The 21,865-nt window shown below is 41.2% G+C and overlaps 1 protein-coding gene across 1 annotated transcript in view; it reads right to left on the reverse strand.

Moving 5' to 3' along the window:
• Nucleotides 1–21,865, reverse strand: part of LOC112112200 (contactin-associated protein-like 4) — a 308,184-nt gene that overhangs the window by 16,382 nt on the left and 269,937 nt on the right. Inside the window, exons 17-21 of the mRNA XM_024208012.2 lie at nucleotides 16,914–17,132; nucleotides 11,221–11,460; nucleotides 8,814–9,038; nucleotides 6,477–6,610; nucleotides 5,204–5,291 (exon numbers count right to left, since the gene is read on the reverse strand). Coding sequence (XP_024063780.1) covers nucleotides 5,204–5,291; nucleotides 6,477–6,610; nucleotides 8,814–9,038; nucleotides 11,221–11,460; nucleotides 16,914–17,132 — 906 coding nt within the window. The remainder of the gene's footprint in view (nucleotides 1–5,203; nucleotides 5,292–6,476; nucleotides 6,611–8,813; nucleotides 9,039–11,220; nucleotides 11,461–16,913; nucleotides 17,133–21,865) is intronic.

The raw sequence follows: 21,865 nt of genomic DNA on the forward strand, positions 1-21,865 counted from the left end.
TAGCTGGACGTGCCGCCCCTCTCCGGAGTGGCTGCCCCAAGCACCTGCTTGGCAAGCTGGTGCCTGGAGCCGGCCCTGCTTGTAAGTCCTTAAAGTACCCTATGAGCCAACTTCTTTGTGCTGCTCTGATGATTCAAAGCCGCTAGAAAACTGAGGAATTCCCCATCTTTGGTCCTGCACCAAATGCAGGTTGGCTGAACGAGAGAATCTGTCCCTTAATTTCAAAATTTGATCAAAATAGATTGTTACTTCTGCTAGAATTTATGTCCTATGCTTTAACATCAAACTGATTTTTGCAAATAAATGATCAACTCCTGAATATGAGGTTTTATAATGGAAAAGCTGTCAAATCCTTAATTCCTGTACCTGAATGGTGGCACTATGATACTATCATTACTTTGCAACTGAAGTGTATGTTTGGCACTGGGAAATTACTACTTTTCAAAGGCTTAGGTAATGATTCAGATGTGATGATTATTCGTCCTGTAGCTGTTTTTAAAGCGGAATCTATTTCCTGCATTTTTATCTCCTACTGTATATTTCTGCTAATGCTGTCTTCTACATAGATGACACTTTCAGAGTGCTCATGCCTCTTTTGTGCTTGTTGCCCAAAAACATTCATGCATTTTGAGTTTTACTGCTCTAAGCCAATAATAATACAGTACAGGAAAAAGGTTCGGTGTGTCTCCAGGGAGGTGTTCTGTGCAGCGATGTTACATTCACCTTACACAGAAAGCATGCTCCCAAAATTACACATTTCAGCTGGTACTGTTTATATGATGATTTTACAAGTTACACATCTCTTTACATGTCTCTAAAATCAAACCCATCAATTGTCCCAGTTCCCAGAACTTGTGCTGTTCCTTCCCTAACTTAGTTTTGGATACTAACATTCCAGGTACTGGTCCATGAAGACTTCAGTCTTGTACTAAGACAGATAATGAACATATTTTGATTTTGAGATGTTTCCTATATGCCAAAGCTTACTTCAACTAATGCAAGATATTGTGGGATATTTACAATAGCAGAACAGGAGTATAGTACATTTGGCCTATATAACTATTATATTATTTGTGCTTAATGATGCAGATAACGATATTATTAATATGATGTATGCACTTGCTAGCATATATTAGTCAACACTAATTATCACTATGGGTATTAGTATGCTTAGATTAATTATCTTCTACACACGATTATTAAATTGTGAGTCTATGTAGTTTTATGTAAGGATTATCCTGAACAATGTATCTTTAAAAAAAAAAAAATGACAACAGCAGCCACCTTAATTCTGTCTCTCTATATCAACACATTACAATGCAGGATTTATGGCCAACCTGAAGCTAGTATAGAGTCAGTTTAGCCCAACAGAATCTATACAGTCTAGAGGAGGGCAGAGAACTAAGGGCACGTCTTCACTACCCGACGGATCGGTGGGTAGCAATCGATCTATTGGGGATCGACTTATCGCGTCTAGTGAAGACGCGATAAAATCGATCCCCGATGGCTCTTAACAAATTAAGACCTCATTTATCCCAAGAGGAGGAGGGGAACTGATTGCAGCTTTCACAATGCCTTTAATGTATGTAAAGCTTTTAGCTATGATAACCTCTGAATACATGTCTGTAGACAAATCATTATTTCCAAGCTTACCACACCAGCCCAATGGCAGAATGGACATTTTGAGATCCAGGCTTTACCTCTCAGTGGAAGTTATCATTTGTATTCCATATTCATCCTCAAACAGTATTTCTGGACCTGTTACTATTCCAGAAATACTGATTTACCAAAGCTGTGATGTTATTCCCAGATGTACTGTACCACAAGGAGCAAATTAGACACTAGGCAGTAAAATATCTTTAAACTAAGCCTTGTAAAACTGTGTTAAGAATCACTTTTTAAAACTTCTGTTTATGGGGAGGTAATGTATAAAACACAGAAAGTGTTCCTATACCTACAGAAGGAATATAAAGTAAATATATCCCATACACTATTCGTGGGGGGATTCTGCACCACAGTGTGTGCACAGAATTCATGTCCTAAGCAGATTTCTTTGCTTCCTCATCATTTTCTGCAGGGAAGCAAAGGAAAGCTGCAAGAGGGGTCATGCACCCTTCCCCAGCAGTGAGGGCACGTCATTTCCAGCCCAGAGAAGCCAGCAGAGAGGCAAATCATGGGGGTGGGAACGGCTGGAGGTGCCCATGGGTGTAGATGGGGGAGAAGGCAAACAGGCATGGGGGAACATGTGAGATCATGTACCACTACCCCCTTATTCTGCGAGTGCAGAGCTTCCCGAGTGAGGGAGGGTGCTGCTGGGCTCACTGACTCTGTAGCTGCACATTGCCTCCTGGGTCCTAGTGCCAGTCTTGCACCCCTTTTATGTGTGCTGGGCACCTTCCTGTTTTCTGTACAAGGGTGAGTGCCCACATGTGGCAGGACAAAAGGGGCGGGGGTGGGATGTGGGGAAGAGACAGTGGTGATTGAAGGGGGATGGGATAGGGCAGGGAGAGGGGGATGTGGGAGTGAGGGGAGAGGGATAGGGGCAGGGGACAGTGAGGAGAGGAAGGGGAGGGGAAGGGATACTGGGGAGGGAATGAGGAAGAAAATGGGGTAGAGGAATGGGGAGAGCGGGAGTCAGGTATGTGGCATCCTCGCAGCAGCAGCAGCAGCAGCTGGGGCTCCCCCGTTAAGCAGGCCCATTGAACCCCCACTCTAACGAGCCTCCCCCCCACCTGCATCTAGACTACCCTGCTGATCCCCCCACACCCAGACCCCCACATGCTGAGCCCCAACTACCTCAACCTGGACCCCCCTGCAGAGTCCCATTACCCCTGCACCCAGAACCCACAAATGAGCCCCTGTGCATCCAGATCCCCAATGAGCTGCCTGCACACAGACTGCCCCATACAGAACCTCAGGTTGCCAACCCTCCAAGATTGTCCTGGAGTCTCCAGGAATTAAAGATTGATCTTTAATCAAAGATTATGTCATGTGATGAAATCTCCAAGAATTTGTCCAATCAAAGTTGGCAACCTTAAGAGAACCCTCTCACCCCACACCTGGATCCCCCGCCACCCACACTAAGCTCCTCCACACTTGGATCCTGCTGGGTTACCTACCTACCCATCCCTGCTGCACCTGGAACTTAGGACCGGACCCAGGGTGTTTCTGGGTCAGGCCCCGCCCTTGTGCTGTGTCAGGGTTGCGTGCAGCCTCGCTGCTGAGTCCCTGTTCCAGGGGAGATCTAAAGGGTGATCTCCCACCTCCGTGCAGCCAGTGGCCTGTGCTCCCCACTGCCATGCTGGAGCCTCCACATTGATTTTTTGACAAATAAAATTGGCAGAATTTTAAAATATTGTGCGCAGAAATTTAATTTTTATTTTTATTTTATTTTTTTGGTGCAGAATTCCCTCAGGAGTAATAGAATCATAGAATATCAGGGTTGGAAGGGACCTCAGGAGGTCATCTAGTCCAACCCCCTGCTCAAAGCAGGACCAATTCCCAACTAAATCATCCCAGCCAGGGCTTTGTCAAGCCGGGCCTTAAAAACCTCCAAGGAAGGAGATTCCACCACCTCCATAGGTAAAGCATTCCAGTGCTTCACCACCCTCCTAGTGAAATAGTGTTTCCTAATATCCAACCTAGACCTCCCGCACTGCAACTTGAGACCATTGCTCCTTGTTCTGTCATCTGCCACCACTGAGAACAGCCGAGCTCCATCCTCTTTGGAACCCCCTTCAGGTAGTTGAAAACAGCTATCAAATCCCCCCTCATTCTTCTCTTCTGGAGACTAAACAATCCCAGTTCCCTCAGCCTCTCCTCATAAGTCATGTGCTCCAGACCCCTAATCATTTTTGTTGCCCTCCGCTGGACTCTTTCCAATATTTCCACATCCTTCTTGTAGTGTGGGGCCCAAAACTGGACACAGCACTCCAGATGAGGCCTCGCCAATGTCGCATAAAGGGGAACGATCACGTCCCTCGATCTGCTGGCAATGCCCCTACTTATACAGCCCAAAATGCCATTAGCCTTCTTGGCAACAAGAGCACACTGTTGACTCATATCCAGCTTCTCGTCCACTGTGACCCCTAGGTCCTTTTCTGCAGAACTGCTACCTAGCCATTCGGTCCCTAGTCTGTAGCAGTGCATATATATAGCAATATGAGGTGAAAACTCAATTCCTTATCAGTTAAAAGTCACAAGTTTCTAGATTTAGGATCAGCCATACTTGCATCCCACACAATGCTATTTTAAGCAAATAGATACATTTCAACATTAATTTCTAAAAAAATGAGCTTGTAAATATTGGAGAATGGATATTTTGAGTTAATCACAAAACAATGAAAAAGGTCAAAGTGGTGATATTTGCTAAACAGTTCTATTTCCACATTCTTGTGTCAAAAATTGCTGGAAGAGCAAGACATATACAAAACTAAATATCTCATGATCATGAGATATAAAAACATTCAGTATTCTAGCTGCTTTACTAACAAAGGAAATAGCATTCCCTTCAAATTCTTCCCACTCCCACCCCTTGCTCTGTCAATCTGGTCTCATAACAAATAATATTATAAAAAGACTGTCTTTGAGAATGGTTATGATCCTTCCTAGCTTCTTTAATTAAACTGACAGGGATAATAAGAATGGCAACTGGGGTTAGGTAAATTCCATCTAGAACATTATTACAGAGAAAAATAACAGGCAGCTATTGACAAGTTACTACTGGATGAATGACTTGGTCACTCTCCATAACTTAATCAATTAAAAAAAAAACACTGGACATTTTAGCTTACAACATCTTAACCCTAGAGCTGCATTGTTTAAAATCAAATTGAAGGAAGAGTCTCTGACACATCAACTAATTACTGATTAATCCTGGGTTTATACATATGATTTGATCATGATTTCATTTTCCAAGAGTGTAAGAAAAATGCCATGTTTCATTATGCTTGATTGCAAAATGAGAGAGATAAGTGTGAAATTATTTTTAATGGAATCCACTTGCTCATCTTGCAGGAAGCACTTACCCATGATTATATGTGCACTTTGACAAGACTGAAGTTTCTACCTTGATTGTCACTCACTGCCTAATTAAATCTAAGACAATGAATGTCTCTCAATAATATTAAGGCTATTATTTTTTATGTGGCATGATGACATTTTGATCCATGTTTCAGAAAAAAATGTGTGGTGTTCTACTTACGTAAAATCTTGCCAAGTACAAGGGATTTGATTGCATTGAATTCTGTACCTGAAGACAGAACGAATTGCATCCTTTCATTCTGGTTAATCTGCAAAATTGTTCAGTGAGAAATAGAAGTAGCATAATGGAAGAGAATTCAGTTGGGATGTGTAGGTAGGGGAGAGGATGAGAGAAGGTGAAAGAAAAAGAGGAGAAAATAACAACTTGTCATTCGTACTATAAAGGTTAGGATAGCAATACTAAAAAGTGAATCAGCCATTAAAAGGCAGATAATTTTATAAACAACATGGTATAACTTCTTCAGAACCCTATGATTGTGGCTGAGATACATTTAAGCATCCCCACCCTAGTATACAATTCTCCTTTATCTAAACCATTTAGATAAAGTCTTTGTATTCATCTATAGGCAGAATATAATTGGTAAGCCCTGTGAAGAGATGCAAAAGGCTTTTAAAAAATAAAATAAAAGCTCTCACTTATCTCAAAATGAAGCTTTAAACATGAAACAATTAAATGTTATGCAGTGAATGCTGTGCTCCCAGAGCCACTACATAAATTGCTTGCCTTGAAATGCTGGTGACAGTGCATAACTGCATCATCCAGTTCTTATCCAAATATATTATTTGATTTATATCGTTCAGAATCATCAATATTTATTTTACTATAGGCCCTTTTTTCAATGCCAGTTTCTACAAATATGAATTGTGTTAGCTAATCTTCCAATTTCCCTAGAAATCATGAATCAATATAGATACAAACACATTTTCCTAGCAAGTTTTTCCCTAGTCCTAAAGCAAGTGCTGAGCAATAGCTGTTGAAGAAAATAAGGGCTTTGGGTACTCATCTTTGAAAACCAGACCAAATACTTTGTTTTAAATTATTGTTAAATTGCTATAGTGCACTAGTACTGCTCTCTTGTACCCTCATTAAAATAAACAAAAACATTGACAACTTTTATCTGTTGGGGTAATTAGTAGAGTGTTCCACATTCACACACAATCTAGGTTGAACTAGAAAATATTTCATTGCCTACTGAAATGAAATGAGAAGGTGGAAGTGACCTTTTAAAACAGACAAGGTGAATGTCAAAGGGATCTTTTAGCCTAGACTCTCACTTTTAAAGCAAGAATCTGCTGTGTTTTGCTTTATTTCCTTGAGGTATTAAAATACAATTTATGTTGGGGGTACTTCTTTTATTGAATTTATTTATTTCATTTTGCTTTGGGTCTTGTTCCATTTGATGACAACCCACTTTTTCGCTTAACTGCATTACCTCTACATAGAGCATTTCCTCCTCCCTGTTAATCTTGACATGATGAAGCAGCCCGTCAGCCATGCTTTTGAAATTGATGCTAAAGACATCCGGATCTTGATGGCTATCTAGCTTGTACCTAATCTGTAAACTTCCTGAAGGGATGGAGTAAGATATTTTAGTTTCAGAACTAAAATATGTACAAAATAGCAAGTGTAGATCATATATACAATACTTCCTCTTTTGAGACATACATAATATGAAAAGTTGTACAAATGTCTGATTAACTTAAAGGAACAGCTTAAATAACAGACACAAATGCAAACATGAAACGAATGAAAGAAAGAAATAGAAACAATGACTGGAAACCATGGTTGATCTGGATTACAAAATTAAGATATGTCAGTGTACAGCAAATTTCCACTATGTAGCCTCATAGAAGAGTTAATGTTGCAGTTCATATCAACAGTGGTGCCCCAAATATAAGCCATAATACAGCGGAGGGCAAACTACAGCCCGCGGGATGGATCCGGCCCATCAGGGCTTTCAATCAGGCCCATGGGATTGCCAGCCCCGTGGCGCAGCGAGGCTAAGGAAGCCTCCCTGCCTGTCCTGGCCCTGCACCACTCCTGGAAGCGGCCGGCACCACGTTCCTGCAGCCCCTGGGGTTGGGGGGGGGCAGAGGGCTCCATGCACTGCCCTCGCCTGCAGGCACCCCTCCTCCCTGTTGCTCCCATTGGCTGGGAACGGGGAACCACGGCCAATGGGAGGTTCAGGGGTGGTACCTGCAGGTGAGGGCAGCATGCAGCGGAGCCACCTGACCCACACCACCCCCAGTAGCCACTGCCGTACAATCTGGCCACTTCCAGGAGTGGCGCGGGGCCAGGGCAGGCAGGGAGCCTGCCTTAGTCCTGCTGCGTGCTGTTGCCACCCCAGAGCTGCTCGAGGTAAGCGGTGCGGGGCCAGAGCCCCGCACCCCAAAACCCTCCTGCACCCCAACCTCCTGCCCTGAGCCTGCTCCCGCACTTCGCAGCCCCTCCTGCACCCCAACCCCCTGGCCTGAGCCCCCGACCCCCGGCCCATAGCCCCCTGCTGCACCCTTCACCCCTCCTGCACCAACCCCCTGCCCTGAGCCCCTTCATGCACCCTGCACCTCTCCTGCACCCCAGACCCTTGTCCTAAGCCCCTTCCTGCATACCGCTCCCCCTCCCACAACCCGCACTCCCTCCCACACCCCAACCCCTTGCCCCAGTCCTACATTCATGGCTCTGCATACAATTTCCCCACCCAGATGTGGCTGTCAGGCCAAAATGCTTGCCCACCCCGCCATAATATCTAGCACTGTTCCTGAACTAATAACTGCTTTACAACCTCAAACTCATAGTGATTGATCATTTGGTAGGACTGGGAATAAAATCATGATATTCTCCTACACTGTGATAAGTGTAATAGCTCTGTTCCTGTTTAACAAATGTTCTGAGCACAGTGGCCACACCAGTTCATGGTTTTAAGAAGTGACAGAACTTAGGATCTTATGCTTCAGAACACAGACCTACACATCATTTGAGCTGGAGAACCTCTATTAGCTGTAGACGTAGGGCTTTTTATCCAACAGAAAACAATACAAGTCCCAAGCACCTGAGCAGGCCTAATTTATCTGTTCACTGAAGGGCAGTGGTATAACATTAGCCAATGTATTGTGTAAGGCAGACAAAACACTTAGAATCAGGAAAACTAGAGCAAAGATTTAAAAACAAGGATACTGGACAAAATTAACTGCTGACCTAAATGGGCACAGCTCCATTGATTTCAACTAACTTATGTCCATTTTGGCTAAAAGTGTATTTGGCCAACTGTATTAGCTTGCAAAAATGCTTTGGGTCTAGCATGACATAATATGAAATTAAGATAAATAAACTTTAATATTATTTATCATAAAACTACATGTTTGTCATTTCTGGGCTTTGGAAGAATGTTATAGTAAACATCTATCAAGCCTAACCAGACAGTTTATTTCAAAATAAGCAAAGAATTTAATTTAGGATATTTTTATATATTACTAAAGGGTTTCCAGCATTAATCAAACAAATACTTATTTCCTACATGGATTAAACAAATATTGTAGGAAGAAATCATTTTAATCAGGTATTGCTGCAATAATTTTTCGTGTGGAAAGCATTTATTTTTTGGCCTTGCTGAAAAATAAATCTTGCACCTAAAGAAAGTGACAATGGAACAAACATGCTTTGGTTGGGATTTGGGTCTGAGAATCAGAAGAAATTCAGAGTTGTTACGATAGCTCTGAAATTCAGTCATAATTTTGTTCATTCAGTTTTGTTGTTGTTGTTGAACACTCACCATTTTTGGCAAGAATAACTGAGAGATACTCCTGGTAGAAGGAGCTCACATAAAGCAGTAAGCTTGGAGTCCGTGTTGTCCGAAAGGTAAATGAGATTACCTCCCTGATCAGAGTCATGTCAGCGTAGAAAGAAGAAGCATGAGAACTGGAATTTTTAGCTAAGGTGTAATATTCTTGAAAATTGTACACCACTGAGGTGCCAGCTCCAAAATAGGCAGAAATCTCTGAAACGACATGTAATTTAGTTTTGTTAACATCCTGCAACCAAATATTAAGGTTTTTCTTTTTTTACAGAAAGGATTTTTAAAATATTCATAGCTACTATGATTAAACTGGAAAAGAAATATCAGTAGCACTGTTGATCAGCATGGTAGATAAGAATATGGGCCAATATTGCCCTCTCTGCAACCAATCCACACACGGAGGGGACCCTCTACACACAGATTTCCCCTTCCTTGTGAAAGTGTGTGTGTTCAACCACTTCTGCTGTACTATCCTGCCCTCCTTCAGACCCTGTGTAGGGTGGTCTCTGATTTAGGATTTGATGTTGCAGGAGGGGGCAGAGTGGATAGGATGGGGCATAGAATGTCCCCCTTCAATCCCTGTAGAAATTATCTGGTACAAATAACACAGATTGGAGCTATCTTCTCTTTTCCACATAGCCCTCAGACTTCGGAGACATTTTGGAAAGTACCATGACCCATAGGAGTAAAGTGACCTGGTCCACGGTACTTTTGATATAGTCTGGAGATGAAGAAAGCCTATTATTGTAGGTCATCCAGTGCTTCCAGCTGCAGCACAGAATTAGTCCCTACGGTATATAGGCTAATGTTACCTTGTCTAGTTTAAAACTTCTCGATCAGTGAGGTTTCAAATCCTAAACAGGATAAAGAGCCTTATCTTGCGAACCTAACTACTGCTGTGTAATTCCAGGGACTTTGTGGGACTGGATCTCAGATGTCTTTCTTTGTCATAAATATTTAAAAGTTCATATTTCCTTCTACAGTTTATTATTTCTCCAGTCTAAGAACCTAATAATAGTTTGGTGCCATATTTTGGGAAGTTATTTAAAAAATAAAAATAAATGAAACATCAGGTGAAATAATGCAATAGGAATTTCAGGTTTACAAATCTTACTATTAAGAAATAAATTTACCATGTATTGAAGGTTTTATGTAAAGGCAGATAATGTCTCAAAAAGGGGTTTTATCCACTCCCTTTGCAGTTTCTGAGTATATATGACTCCCTTACTGCAAGGTGTGTTTGTGAGGATGTATTGGCTCCCAAATAATAGAAGTGGCAGGAACACAGGGAGCTCCATTCTGCTTCTTTGGCCTGACCATGAGTGTGATCACTGATAATGATGGGAGTTGAGGTCACTCAGCACTTTGCAGGAGACACTCAACACCTTGTGGGAACAGGCCCTTCATTTTTAGCTGCCTAACAGGATTATTAAAAAATAACAGAAGTATTATTTGGATTATTTTATTACTGAAAATTCAAATCTGTGGCCTTCTAATTGACCATCAGTGCACACAATGAATGGAAAATGTTAACAATTGTGGGCCCATTCATATTCCCTGGATCTACATGCAGTGGGAGCCATTTAGCTCTCTCCTTCAGGAAAATAACATAATTAGATCTTCCCCTTCTCCCCACCCATAATTAACTCCCCTTCTGAAATTTGGATTTGGAGGACAGAAATTAAGTAGTTTGTTGACTGACTTTAAAAATACATTCCTTAACGACAATCTTATAAAAGGAAACCAGAAACACTGAAAAGTGTGACGGCATCTTTTAACATACAACTTCCTCCCTTCCCCCGCCCACCTAGAATAAAATGCCCACATGCCCTAGTTTCATCATTTACCAAGATTAACTGGCTAAACTATTTAGACTTCCTTTTGAAGTTCTCTGGTTCATTATCTGGAAGGTGCAGACAAACAGTTTTCTAAGCCCTCTTCGCATTAGCAAAAGGCATTACCACAGCAAGCAGTTGTAATTTTTGATTCTAATAGCAGAGATGCATCAAGCAGGGAAGGTTACTGATGCTCTCAAGTAATGTGAGTATCAGCTTTAAAAAGTACATACTGAATATAATCCTTTGGAGACCCATAACGGGGTTTAAGTGAACTATTCACTGGCTCTGCAGAAATACAGCTGAAAGCATATTTTTCTACATTAAATAAAGGTGAAGTAAAAAGACATTTTTGCAAATAGAAGTTTGAAGTGTATAGACACATCTCTTCAGATAGTGGCGTAGAGCTTGCTTCAGATTGTATGAGTTGGAATAGTTTGCAAGGATTATCATTTTCAATTATTCATAATGACAGAAGAGATCATTTTATAATCAATACTCAGTAGTTACATGCTTCCACATGTGACAGATTTACTATTTATGCTTGCCTTTCTTACAGAATGGCCCGGTGTAAGCAGAGAAAGCGCAGTCACAAGAGAACCCATTGTATTTCTCTCTACATTTTCCTCCATTGTAACACAGGTTACCGTAGCTGCTACAATGTCCAGGACAACCTGGTTCAACTCCTGGAGTTATTTTTGCTCTCTCTTCCAGGTCCAGGGCTATTCCATTTAACTGCAAAGAACGAATACATCCCAGAAATCCTTTCTGCCTGGATGCTGTTCCACCTGAAATAAATCCATATGAGCTTTTTAAATTAAAAAGAATGGATGTGTAAGAGCCTCTGTTTTACAGCCCAAACATTCCATTATGGTCTATGCATGTGCAAATATTTATAAGTAACTCTGAATGTATATCTTGGTTTTTGTTTTTGTCAAGTAATTACAACAAATTCTTGAAGCTTTTTATCAAAGGAAAAGATTTCACACAACAAAAGATACCAAGCAAAGGTACGTTGTATTAATTCACAGAAGAGGAATATACGGGCATTAGATTTAAAAAAAACACAATCCACAACACCTCTATGTGAGGATAGGGAGTATAGTCCAGTGGTTAGGGCCCCAGCCGGGGACCTGGCAGACCCAAATTGGATTCTCTGCTCTGCTGCAGACTTCCTGTGTGATTTTGAACAAGTCACTTAGATTCTCAGTGCCTCAGTTCCCCAACTATAAAATAGGGGGAGTACTTCCTTACCTTGCAAAGGTGTTGTGGGTATGAATACATAAAAGACGGTGAGGTCCTCAGGTGTGGGGGTCATATACATACTATAGATAGATAATTTACTCTTCTCTTCTTTAGATTTCTCTGTGTTCTGACTTTTCTATGTTTATCTTTAAGACTGTAAACTCTTTGGAGCAGAGATGATCTTTATGTGGAGCACTGAACAGACTATATGGTGCAAAGAGCCATAAAGGCAGAGAATCTGGCCCCTGAGGAATTCCTCTAGTACAAAGGGCATGCAAAGGTGCTTTCCCTGGCAAAAGGAGGCTGGAGTGCCTCTGGCTATTCCTGGCTGACAGAATGACCTCTTTGGGGCTACAGGCAGCCAGGTGAAAGTAAGGGTAGTTCTGAGGCTGCTCTAACTTGTGCTAGCTGAAGTGGTTCCCAACCAGCCCCAGAATAGGAAAGGTACAAAAGTGCCTAAACCAGCTTCTCCCTCTACAGCCCAGTGCAGTGAGAGGAGCTAGGTTACATCCATGACTTGGGCTTTCCATCTATTTTCCATTATCATGACAGTCTTACTTTCTTGCTAATAAGCTTTTTAAGTGGAATATAACCACTATTTTAATGCCCAATACTCTATTTTTTCCATATATGTAAATACCATTGACTTTAGTGGGCTTATCAAGCAAGGAGCACTATTAGAACTCAGCCCTTTGTTTCTGTCAGTGGATCCATCTAAATATTTAGTTACTGCAAGCCTTCACTCAGCAGTCTTTTATATCAACATAAATATTCAGTTGTCACGGCTGCCAGGATTTTAACAGATACATACAGTCTTTAGCATTCTCAGCTACAGCTGAAAAAAGAGAGAGAGAGATGAAAAAAAAAACCCGAAGAGAAACCTGATTACTGTGGTTTTTAGTCCTTTGATCTTATTTACAAATCTTCCTTTGTGGTCTCATATTTGATTGCCATTGTTTCTGTATGGTATGTCTCCTGACAGCTAACATCTTATTCACTATGGTATTCAGAGAGATGAGGCAATCTACAATCCCTGTGAGAACAATAGTTGCCCGTTGTTAATAATTGCTGGTCTAACATGCATCTAGAATTAGCTTCCTTTAAAAAGCAAAGACAGCAAGTACCATACAAGTCCAATATTGGCTGCAATTCTTATGTATTTCCAAGTTTATTTTTAGTTAAAATCCTATATCCAATTTTTCTCAAAAGTCTTTTTTTTTTTTTATGATTCTAAGAACATATTTACTTCCTCCTTTGAAGAATTTTGGAGCTTTAGTGGAAAAGGTTGATTTTAAGTGTTCATAAAGCAGAATGGGAGAGATGTGGGTTTTAGCTAATGAATTACTTATAACAAGAGCTGGTGTTAATTATTTTTACAAAGTTATTAGGGTTTTCTCCCATAACAGTTAGAAATTTGGAGAAAAACGTTAGTTGAAATTTCGTCAGCAACACTACTCAATACATATGAGAAACAAATACAAACAAAGGCCTTAAGTGTGAATTAAACTTTATAGTATCCAGAAAGATATCTGTTACCTATACACTGGTTTTATGACTTTCTAATGTTATATACTACAACAATGCATCAAATATTTTTGTGTAAGACTAATTTGAATGCTTGTTATTTATATACCATCCAAAGTGTATGTACTTTACAAACAAATAAAGGATAATGTTTCTACTCTGAGATTACAATTTTAATACACAAGAAGATGACTCATAGTTAATTATGGCAGTTATTATGCAAATAAGTTGATACATTAATAAGGATTGACTCTGCTAATGCCATTCTTAAACCACTGATGTCCACTGTTAACTAGATGTTTTCACTAGCCTATACAGGCTCAAAAAGTAATGACAGATTGTACAGCTAATAAAAATAGACAAATAAAAAGTTTGATTATCCCTCCCCAAAGAAAAATGTCATTTGACTTAACAGAAAATAATAATAAAAAAATCAACCTGATCATATGAATAAGCTGGGAGTTGTTGAAAAGATACAGTATCCTACAGACTGAATTAACTGTAAAACAAAATAAATTACAGATTCACATTGATCCATATGATTTAATTAAAGCCACAAAACATAGACATTTGCTAAAGGCAATTAATGAGTGTCAACAAAATTTTCTGAAGCACAAACATTCACTGTATCAGATGTGGGAAAAACATTTGGGCAAGTAAAGTTAGTTTGGTCAAGCTCTAATAAACCATTTGTATTGCATCAAACTTTTACTATAACATTTGGATATTATAAATTTAAGCAAATGACACTTTGTATGACTTCTGCTCCGAAGAGTAATTGCAAAAATCTTTTAGGGATTGCAAGGTACTGTAGTATACTGGCTTGGGAGGGAGGGATAGCTCAGTGGTTTGAGCATTGGCCTCCTAAACCCAGGGTTGTGAGTTCAACCCTTGAGGGGGCAACTTAGGGATCTGGGGCAAAATCAGTTCTTGGTCCTGCTAGTGAAGGCAGGGGGCTGGACTCAATGACCTTTCAAGGTCCCTTCCAGTTCTATGAGATATATTTCCATTTGACCCAAGGATCTAAAATGAAAGGAACCAGCAAATTTTTCACAGAGAAATAATAATAATAAAGACATCTTACCCTGTAACTAAAAAAAAATGTAAATGCGGTTATAACAGAAGTTATCCATATGTTAGACCTAATTTGAAGAAAGCAATCCAGGCTGCTTATTCAGATAAAAATAAAACCATTTTTGACCTGATTACCTCACAATATAAGATGGGTCTAAAGACATTTATGCAGGTGAGAAACTATTTGGCTAAATGAATTACAAATCTCTTCACTCAAAGCCCATAAGTGAATTGCTGAACAGTGACATTGACTGGCATTGGGAATAAAGGCATAAATAGGTATTGAAACAGTGAAAAATACTGGTCACCAATCTACCAATTTTACAGTGGCATGAGTTATCAGGGATGCATTATCAGTATGTGCCTCTTCTGGAGGACAAAAGTAATGTCTTACAAGGAAGAGTTTCATTTGTATCAAGTAACAAACAATTCAGAAAAGAAGTTGCACTTCTTAAGTTCCTCCAAGAACTTTTCTCATTCTTTTATGAACCCAGTTATATTTGTTGCTCTTCACAACAACCCCTGGCAATGAGTTCCACAGGTTGACTCTGTGTTGTGTGAAGAACATGTTTGTTTTAACCCAGCTGCCTATTGATTTCATTGGGTGACCTCTAGTTCTTGTGTTATGTAAAGGGATAAATAACACTTTGCTATTCATTTTCTCCACACTATTCATGATTTTATAGACCTCTATCATATTCTCGCATAGTTATCTCTTTTCTAAAATGGAACAGTCTTTAATCTCTCCTCATATGGAAGCTGTTCCATTCTCCTGACCATTTTTGTTGCCCTAGTCTGCACCTTTTCCAATTCCAATATACCTTTTTTGAGACTGGGTAACCAGAACGGCAAGCAGTACTCAAGGTGTGAGAATACAAAGGATTCATATAGTGTCATTATGATATTTTCTATTTTATTATCTATCCCTTTCCAAATGGTTCTTAACATTCCATTACCTTTTTGACTGCTGCTCTACATTGAGTGGATGTTTTCAGAGAACTATCCACAATAACTCTAAGATCTCCTTTTTTTGAGTGGTAACAGCGAATTTAGACACCATCATTTTGTATGTATATTTGGGATTATTTTTTTCCAATATGTAGTACTTTGCACCTATTAACATTGAATTTCATCTGCCATTTTGTCACCTAGAGAGAACGTGGGTGAGGTAGTATCTTGTTACTTAGTGTATGTTTTTTAGGTGTATCTGCCTCTCATACACCCTCTCTCGACTCCCTCAAAAACTCCCTATTTGATGCTCCTTTTTATAAGCTCCTCTGGTTGCTTAGGATCTGGCTTTTTAAATCCCTGTTCTCCCTGAGTTAGCCCCAAACTTTTGTCAAGGGACAAGGGATCAAAGGATAGCAGGATAGAGCCTCGTTAGTAAGCTCTCAACCTAGCGTAGCACACTCCTGCCACAGTCCAGATCTAGTGCTGTCACATTATAGAGGGCACTCACCCCACCCCCACAACAGGTACCTTTGGGAGTCTTCCCCATCTCTTACCCACACAGTTCCTGAGCCAGTGCCACAAGGAATCAAGTTCTCATCAGACTCCCCTACCTTCCACACAATCCTTGTGTACTAAACCCCAGTCTCTCCTCAATAAAACCACTCCTTTAATATTTGTATCTTTCACCTGGCTCACAACCCTGATCCCCTGTGGTTTAATTGTCAACTCTTCCCCAGTATGTAATAAAGAAACAAATGAACAAGTTAACATTCTTGTGTGAACCTCGCAATGCCTCTTGACTTACATGTGTCTGTCTTCAGAACTACATTTTTCAAGGCATATGAGTCTTACATTATCAACAAACAACATATAAATAATACTGTGTATTTTTGTGTGGATGTTACTAATATTTATTGAACATGTATCACTTATATCACTTAATTTCACTTATATAGTATTTCTATGTTCAAAGAGACTCACAAACATAAATTTAAATATGTTAGCAGCAATTCTTCCATATATTAAGTAGAAGATGGCCAATACTAGGATCTTTCAGTCAGAATCCCTTACCCAAAGTATGGTCATTTATATAAAGATCTGAACTGCTACTGGTTTTGCAAGACCAAATCACAATCTCCCCAGCTGATTTGCATATTAATTAACCTCAGCATAAGTATTTTATTAAAAGTGCTAGTTAAAAGGCAGGTGACCACATCCTGCAGTTGTTACTCAGGCAAGAGTTCAATTAGATTCAATGTGAATTTTGCCTGAGGAAGAACTACAGGCTCAAGCCTTGAATTTGTAAGTGGACTTTGAAAATATTGTATTTCTCCCACTTTTGTATTAAGGTCTTCATCACACCATATTAATCATATTTAAAAGCCACTGGTTCCTACCATTCTTCTACCCTCACATGCAGATAATAAGGAAAGAAAGGGTCACCCACCTACAAATAGCTGACTGTTGAGCTGCAAACGGATATGTCCATCAGACGGTGCAGTGAGAGTCCTTTGGGGAAGCTGATCCACTTGTAGCAATGCTTCTTTGATGTTTCTTTCAGCCTTCACATAGTGCCACTGGTTGTCATTTAAGGGAGTGGGTGATTGCATTGTAACTTCAAAAGGTCCATTTCCCACATCAAATGAAAATGTCACTTCAGATGGAGCTAGAAGCAATACATAAGAAAACATAAGTTAGCTCTCTCGTGTAAGAAAGTTTAGAATCTTGGTCATAAAAAGAAATTCATTAAATGTTAGAAAGGGTTATTTCCTCAAAAGACCTGTCCTATTATTCTCTTCTTCTGGTTATGATGGGATGGTAAAATTATTTGTTTCGTGGACAAATGACTTCCACAGCAATAGGGAGCTATTCTGGCCTCAAAAAAGTCCACTCTTCAGACCATTAGCTATTGAGAGCAATAGTTTGTTTAAAGAATGAATACTGAAGTTATGTCCTCAAAGCAAGTATACTAGTTGGGAAACAGTGACTGTGCTAGTTTCTTTAGTTTTAATGTGAATAAAAATCATTTCCTGCCAACATGCTAATTGGCTGTCATTGATACCTTTACATTTTAGTTACCAGTACCCAGGGCCGGCTCCAGGGTTTTGGCCACCCCAAGCAGCCAAACAAACAAAAAAAGCCGTGATCACGATCGCGATCTGCGGCGGCAATTCGGCGGGAGGTCCTTCGCTCCGAGCAGGAGTGAGGAACCGTCCGCCAAATTGCCGCCGAACAGCTGGACGTGCCGCCCCTCTCCGAAGCGGCCGCCCCAAGCACCTGCTTGGTAAGCTGGTGCCTTAAGCCGGCCCTGCCAGTACCATTGATTTTTTTCCCCAAAAAACAAGTTACACCCTCAGTAGGCTAAAATCTATTTTCTGATAAGTTGATGAAACTCCCACTGGCATTAAAAGACAGATTTTTGGCTCACAGAGCACACATATTGGGTAATGGAAAGTACTAGTCTATTCTAACACCTGGTAAAGTGTTAATAAATAAAAGTAAATAAAAAAAATTTACTTTTTATCTTTGGGCTATAACATACTTTTCTGCACAGTCTTATTTCCAAAAAGTAACTCACATGATTCTTGTCTTGAACTGAAATGCTTGAGTTAAACACAGCAAGATTCTGACTTTGTTCCCAGGAGTACTTAACTCCTTATGACTTCCTTTTTACAGACATTGGAACTACAAAAAGGGGTGTAGTTTGGACTAAGGGGATAATTTTATGCCAAAAAAATAGCTGTGTCAGTTCCTGATATACCAAAGTGTAAATTCCTAGTATACTGCTCTCTGTAAACAGCATTACTGGACACCTTTCATGAGCATAACTTATGTTAATATCGACCTTTGGTAGAGTAACTCCCTCTGCAGTCTCATGAGATGCATAGTCAATAGAAACTGGATGGCCACATGTATCTACTCACGTAAGCTTCCACTGCAAACCTAGGCACCAATGAATGATAGTAGGCTAGAGTTTCTGCTTACATAAATCAATGTAATTCCACTGAAGTATATGAGCTACACCAATTTATATTCTCTGCGTATCTGGACCATTATGTGGATTTGGGACAGCCCCTAGAAGATTATGGTTCCATAAACAATTACAGTTATTTTGACAGCAAGAGATATATATAGTGGTTCTTTTAATATGCTGCTTTAAGAGAAACTACTAATTTTGTTCAAGCCAACACTTTGGTATGTCAAAAAAGGTTACTTTTAGCATGACTAAGATCAGAAATAGAATATAAATTAACATTAGAACTGGTAAGAAAATTTTAAGATTTTCTGTGAAAAGATTTGTTTTCTTTTAAGCTTTTCTCAAAGCCCACAAATGTGTGTGTGTGTGTGGAGATAGATAGATAGATCTATCTATCTCCACAGACACAGACACACACAGAATTTATAGTAATAAAATCAAATTAAAACTAGTAATCCCTAATCAAACAATTACCAACCATTTACATTATTGAGGATTTGATTAAAGGACTAAAGACCTAGACCAGAATCTAAGACAATGAAAAGGTTCCTACTGACATCCATGGGGTCTGATTTAGGTTCTAGGGGGAAAGCAATGATATTAAGGGCTAGTCTACACTGGCAATGCTAAAGGATGCCGCAGTAGTCCTTTAACAGGTCTTGTGTGGTCATGGCACAGCTCTCACAGCGCCTTAAAACCTCCACCTAAACGAGGGGCATAGCTACTGGCGCTGGTGCACTGTCTACAGTGGCGCTATACAGCACTGAAACTTGCTGCACTCAGAGGGATGTTTTTCACACCCCAAGCCAGAAAGTTGCAGCGCTGTAAATTGCCAGTGTAGAAAAGCCTTTAGAGCTGGGCAAAGGGAAACTGAGAAACTTCATACACTATTTAAAACAAAACACTAGAGGTTTTTAAACTCTTTAGGATGTAGATGGGATCAAGGTATCAGAGTTTTTCACTTTTTAAAATACCTTTAGATCAACTTTGACCAACTTTGCATCGATTTACACCTCATACATGGAATCCCATTGAAATCTATGGGGTTGCATATAATGTTAATCGGCACAAAATTTGGCTTCTGTTGAGTACCTTGCATGGAGCAAAACAAACACCGGAGTTAAAAAAAAGAGCTACCATAGTGTCTGCCTTGTAATTAAAAGGAGCCATATCCTGAAATCAATGTCTAAAAAGAACTCCACTTTGAAGTTAATGGCCAGTTCTGCTTAAAAATGGTATATGGCACAAGAAGACAGGTGTTTCAAGACTGTTTCATATTAAAATGATTGTGAAGGTAAATCCCTTCCACAGCGACTATCTTATCAGACCTCTCAGAATGAAAGGAATGCAGCCACTCAACAGTCACAGTTAATCCATCCCTGCTGTTAACAAATACGACACTGTCAGAGTAGTATAGACCAAAACTCAAAGAAAGAGACTCCCTTATTTTTCCTCCAAGAACCAATTCTGTGACCAAAGGAGCAATAAGATTGAGCAATCTTGTCCTCAGTGCAAACACAGAACTCTGTCAGATGTACAAGCAACCCTGATTAACTAGGTTTTTTACAACATGGAACTGGTCTGCTTACTGGCAGGGGCTGATTAGGGTTTTGTGGGGCTCCTGGGGCAGAGCAAGTGGGGGTTCCTCCCCACCCCTTCTGCCTGCAGTCCCCTCTGCCCCGCCCCCCAGAGCTCCTGATGGGGAAATGGGGTCAGGGCACAGGGACTTGCCCTGCTCTGTCCACCCCATGTTTCAGCCAAGGAGCAGGGTCATGGCATGGGGGCTTGCCTCGCTCTGCCTGCCTGGCGCTCCAGCCGGTGAGCAGAGTCGTGGCACGGGGCGTGGCTGGAGCACCAGGCAGGCAGAGTGGGGCAAGCCCCCATGCGCTGACCCTCTCCCTGGCTGGAGCACTGGACAGACGGGGGAGCGAGGCAAGCCCCTGCACTCTGACCCCACACCTCAGTAGGAGCACTGGGTGGGCGGAGCAGGTTGGGGGCACAGGCCCCAATTGGCCAGGGCCCCTGGGCACAGGCCTCATTGGGCCAATGGCTAATCAGCCACTGCTTACTGGGTGTATGTGATGATTGTGGCAGAATTGAAGAAATAATGTTTTTTTAATCCTGCAAAATAGTGGCATTATTATTATTATTATTATTATTTTAAATAAAAAGCCACTCTGTGTCAAAACTGGTCCAGTTCAGCATGGATCTTCCACTACTAACATTCTTCCCTCTGGCTTCACTAGTCACAAGTCATTATGTGAATAATATGGACGTATACCAAACTCAGTATGTGTGAGGGAGAGTTATGAAGATTGTGATGGGTGGTGGTAGGCATGAAATAGGTGTGAATGAATATAAGTATTTATGACAAGAGATAAAGAGTCTTATGATCTCCAGCTGAATTGGATAGATTCTGTGTGTGAAGAGGTGGCTGAATTTCTCCTATTTAGGCTGTGTCTACACTGGCAAGTGAAAGACAGAACTTTTGTCATTCAGAGGTGTTAAAAAAAACACACGCCCCAAAAGACAAAGGTTTTGTTGATGACAAGGGCTGGTGTGAACAGTGCTTTGTTGGCAGGAGAGATAATGCTAACACCACTCCTTGGGGGTGGAAGTTTTTTGTCAGCAGGACAGCTCTCTCCTGCCGACAAACAGCGGCTACTCTGCGCGCCTTTTAGCGGCACGTCTGTAGCGGCACAGCTGTGTTGCTAAAAGCTGTGTAGTGTAGACATAGCCTTAGTATTCATCCAAATGCTTTCCTATATAGATGTGTAATTTCTACCTCATTATACCATTTGTTCTGAAGTATCAGCATCTTGAGCTTGGAACATCAACATACCACAAGAATGTCATTATTGCTTCTGAGGTTCTGCTCTGAAATGCTAAAGAAGAGCATATTATTGAAGTTTTCTGTATTTCATGGCTCTCTAGGCTATTACATCATTGTACTGTATACCAAATCACACCGTTCTAACTAGGGTGACCAGATCACCCAAGTCAAATATCGGGACATGGGGGGGGGGGGGGGGGGGGGGGAGGGGGGGGGGGGCAGGACAAAAAAAACCCCACCCTTCCTCCACAAGCGCTGGAGGGAGGCCTGGGAGATGCAGGGGAAGTGCGGGGCCGGGGTGAGTGAGAGTCCGGCCTGGCCCCAGTGCAGGCAGGACTCAGTCGGGCAGTAGGGAGAGTAGGGGGGGTGGCCCGCGGGGCCAGGCGGCAGCTGTTCTCCCCCCCGGGCAGCGGGACTCGGGAGCAGCCGCTGCTGCAGCTCCCACTGCCACGGGGGGAGGAAGCGGCCGATGGCCAAGCTCGGCGGCTGTGGCTCTGGCGCCCGGGCCCGAGCCCGGGCCTGCTGTGGGGACCCAGCAGCGCGCACGCTGCGTCCAGCCCCTGGCCAGTCGCGTCTGGGCTGCTGCCCA

The sequence above is a fragment of the Terrapene carolina genome, unplaced genomic scaffold, assembly GCF_002925995.2.
Source record: "Terrapene carolina triunguis isolate 2854851 unplaced genomic scaffold, T_m_triunguis-2.0 Scaffold113, whole genome shotgun sequence".
Taxonomy (NCBI): domain Eukaryota; kingdom Metazoa; phylum Chordata; order Testudines; family Emydidae; genus Terrapene; species Terrapene triunguis.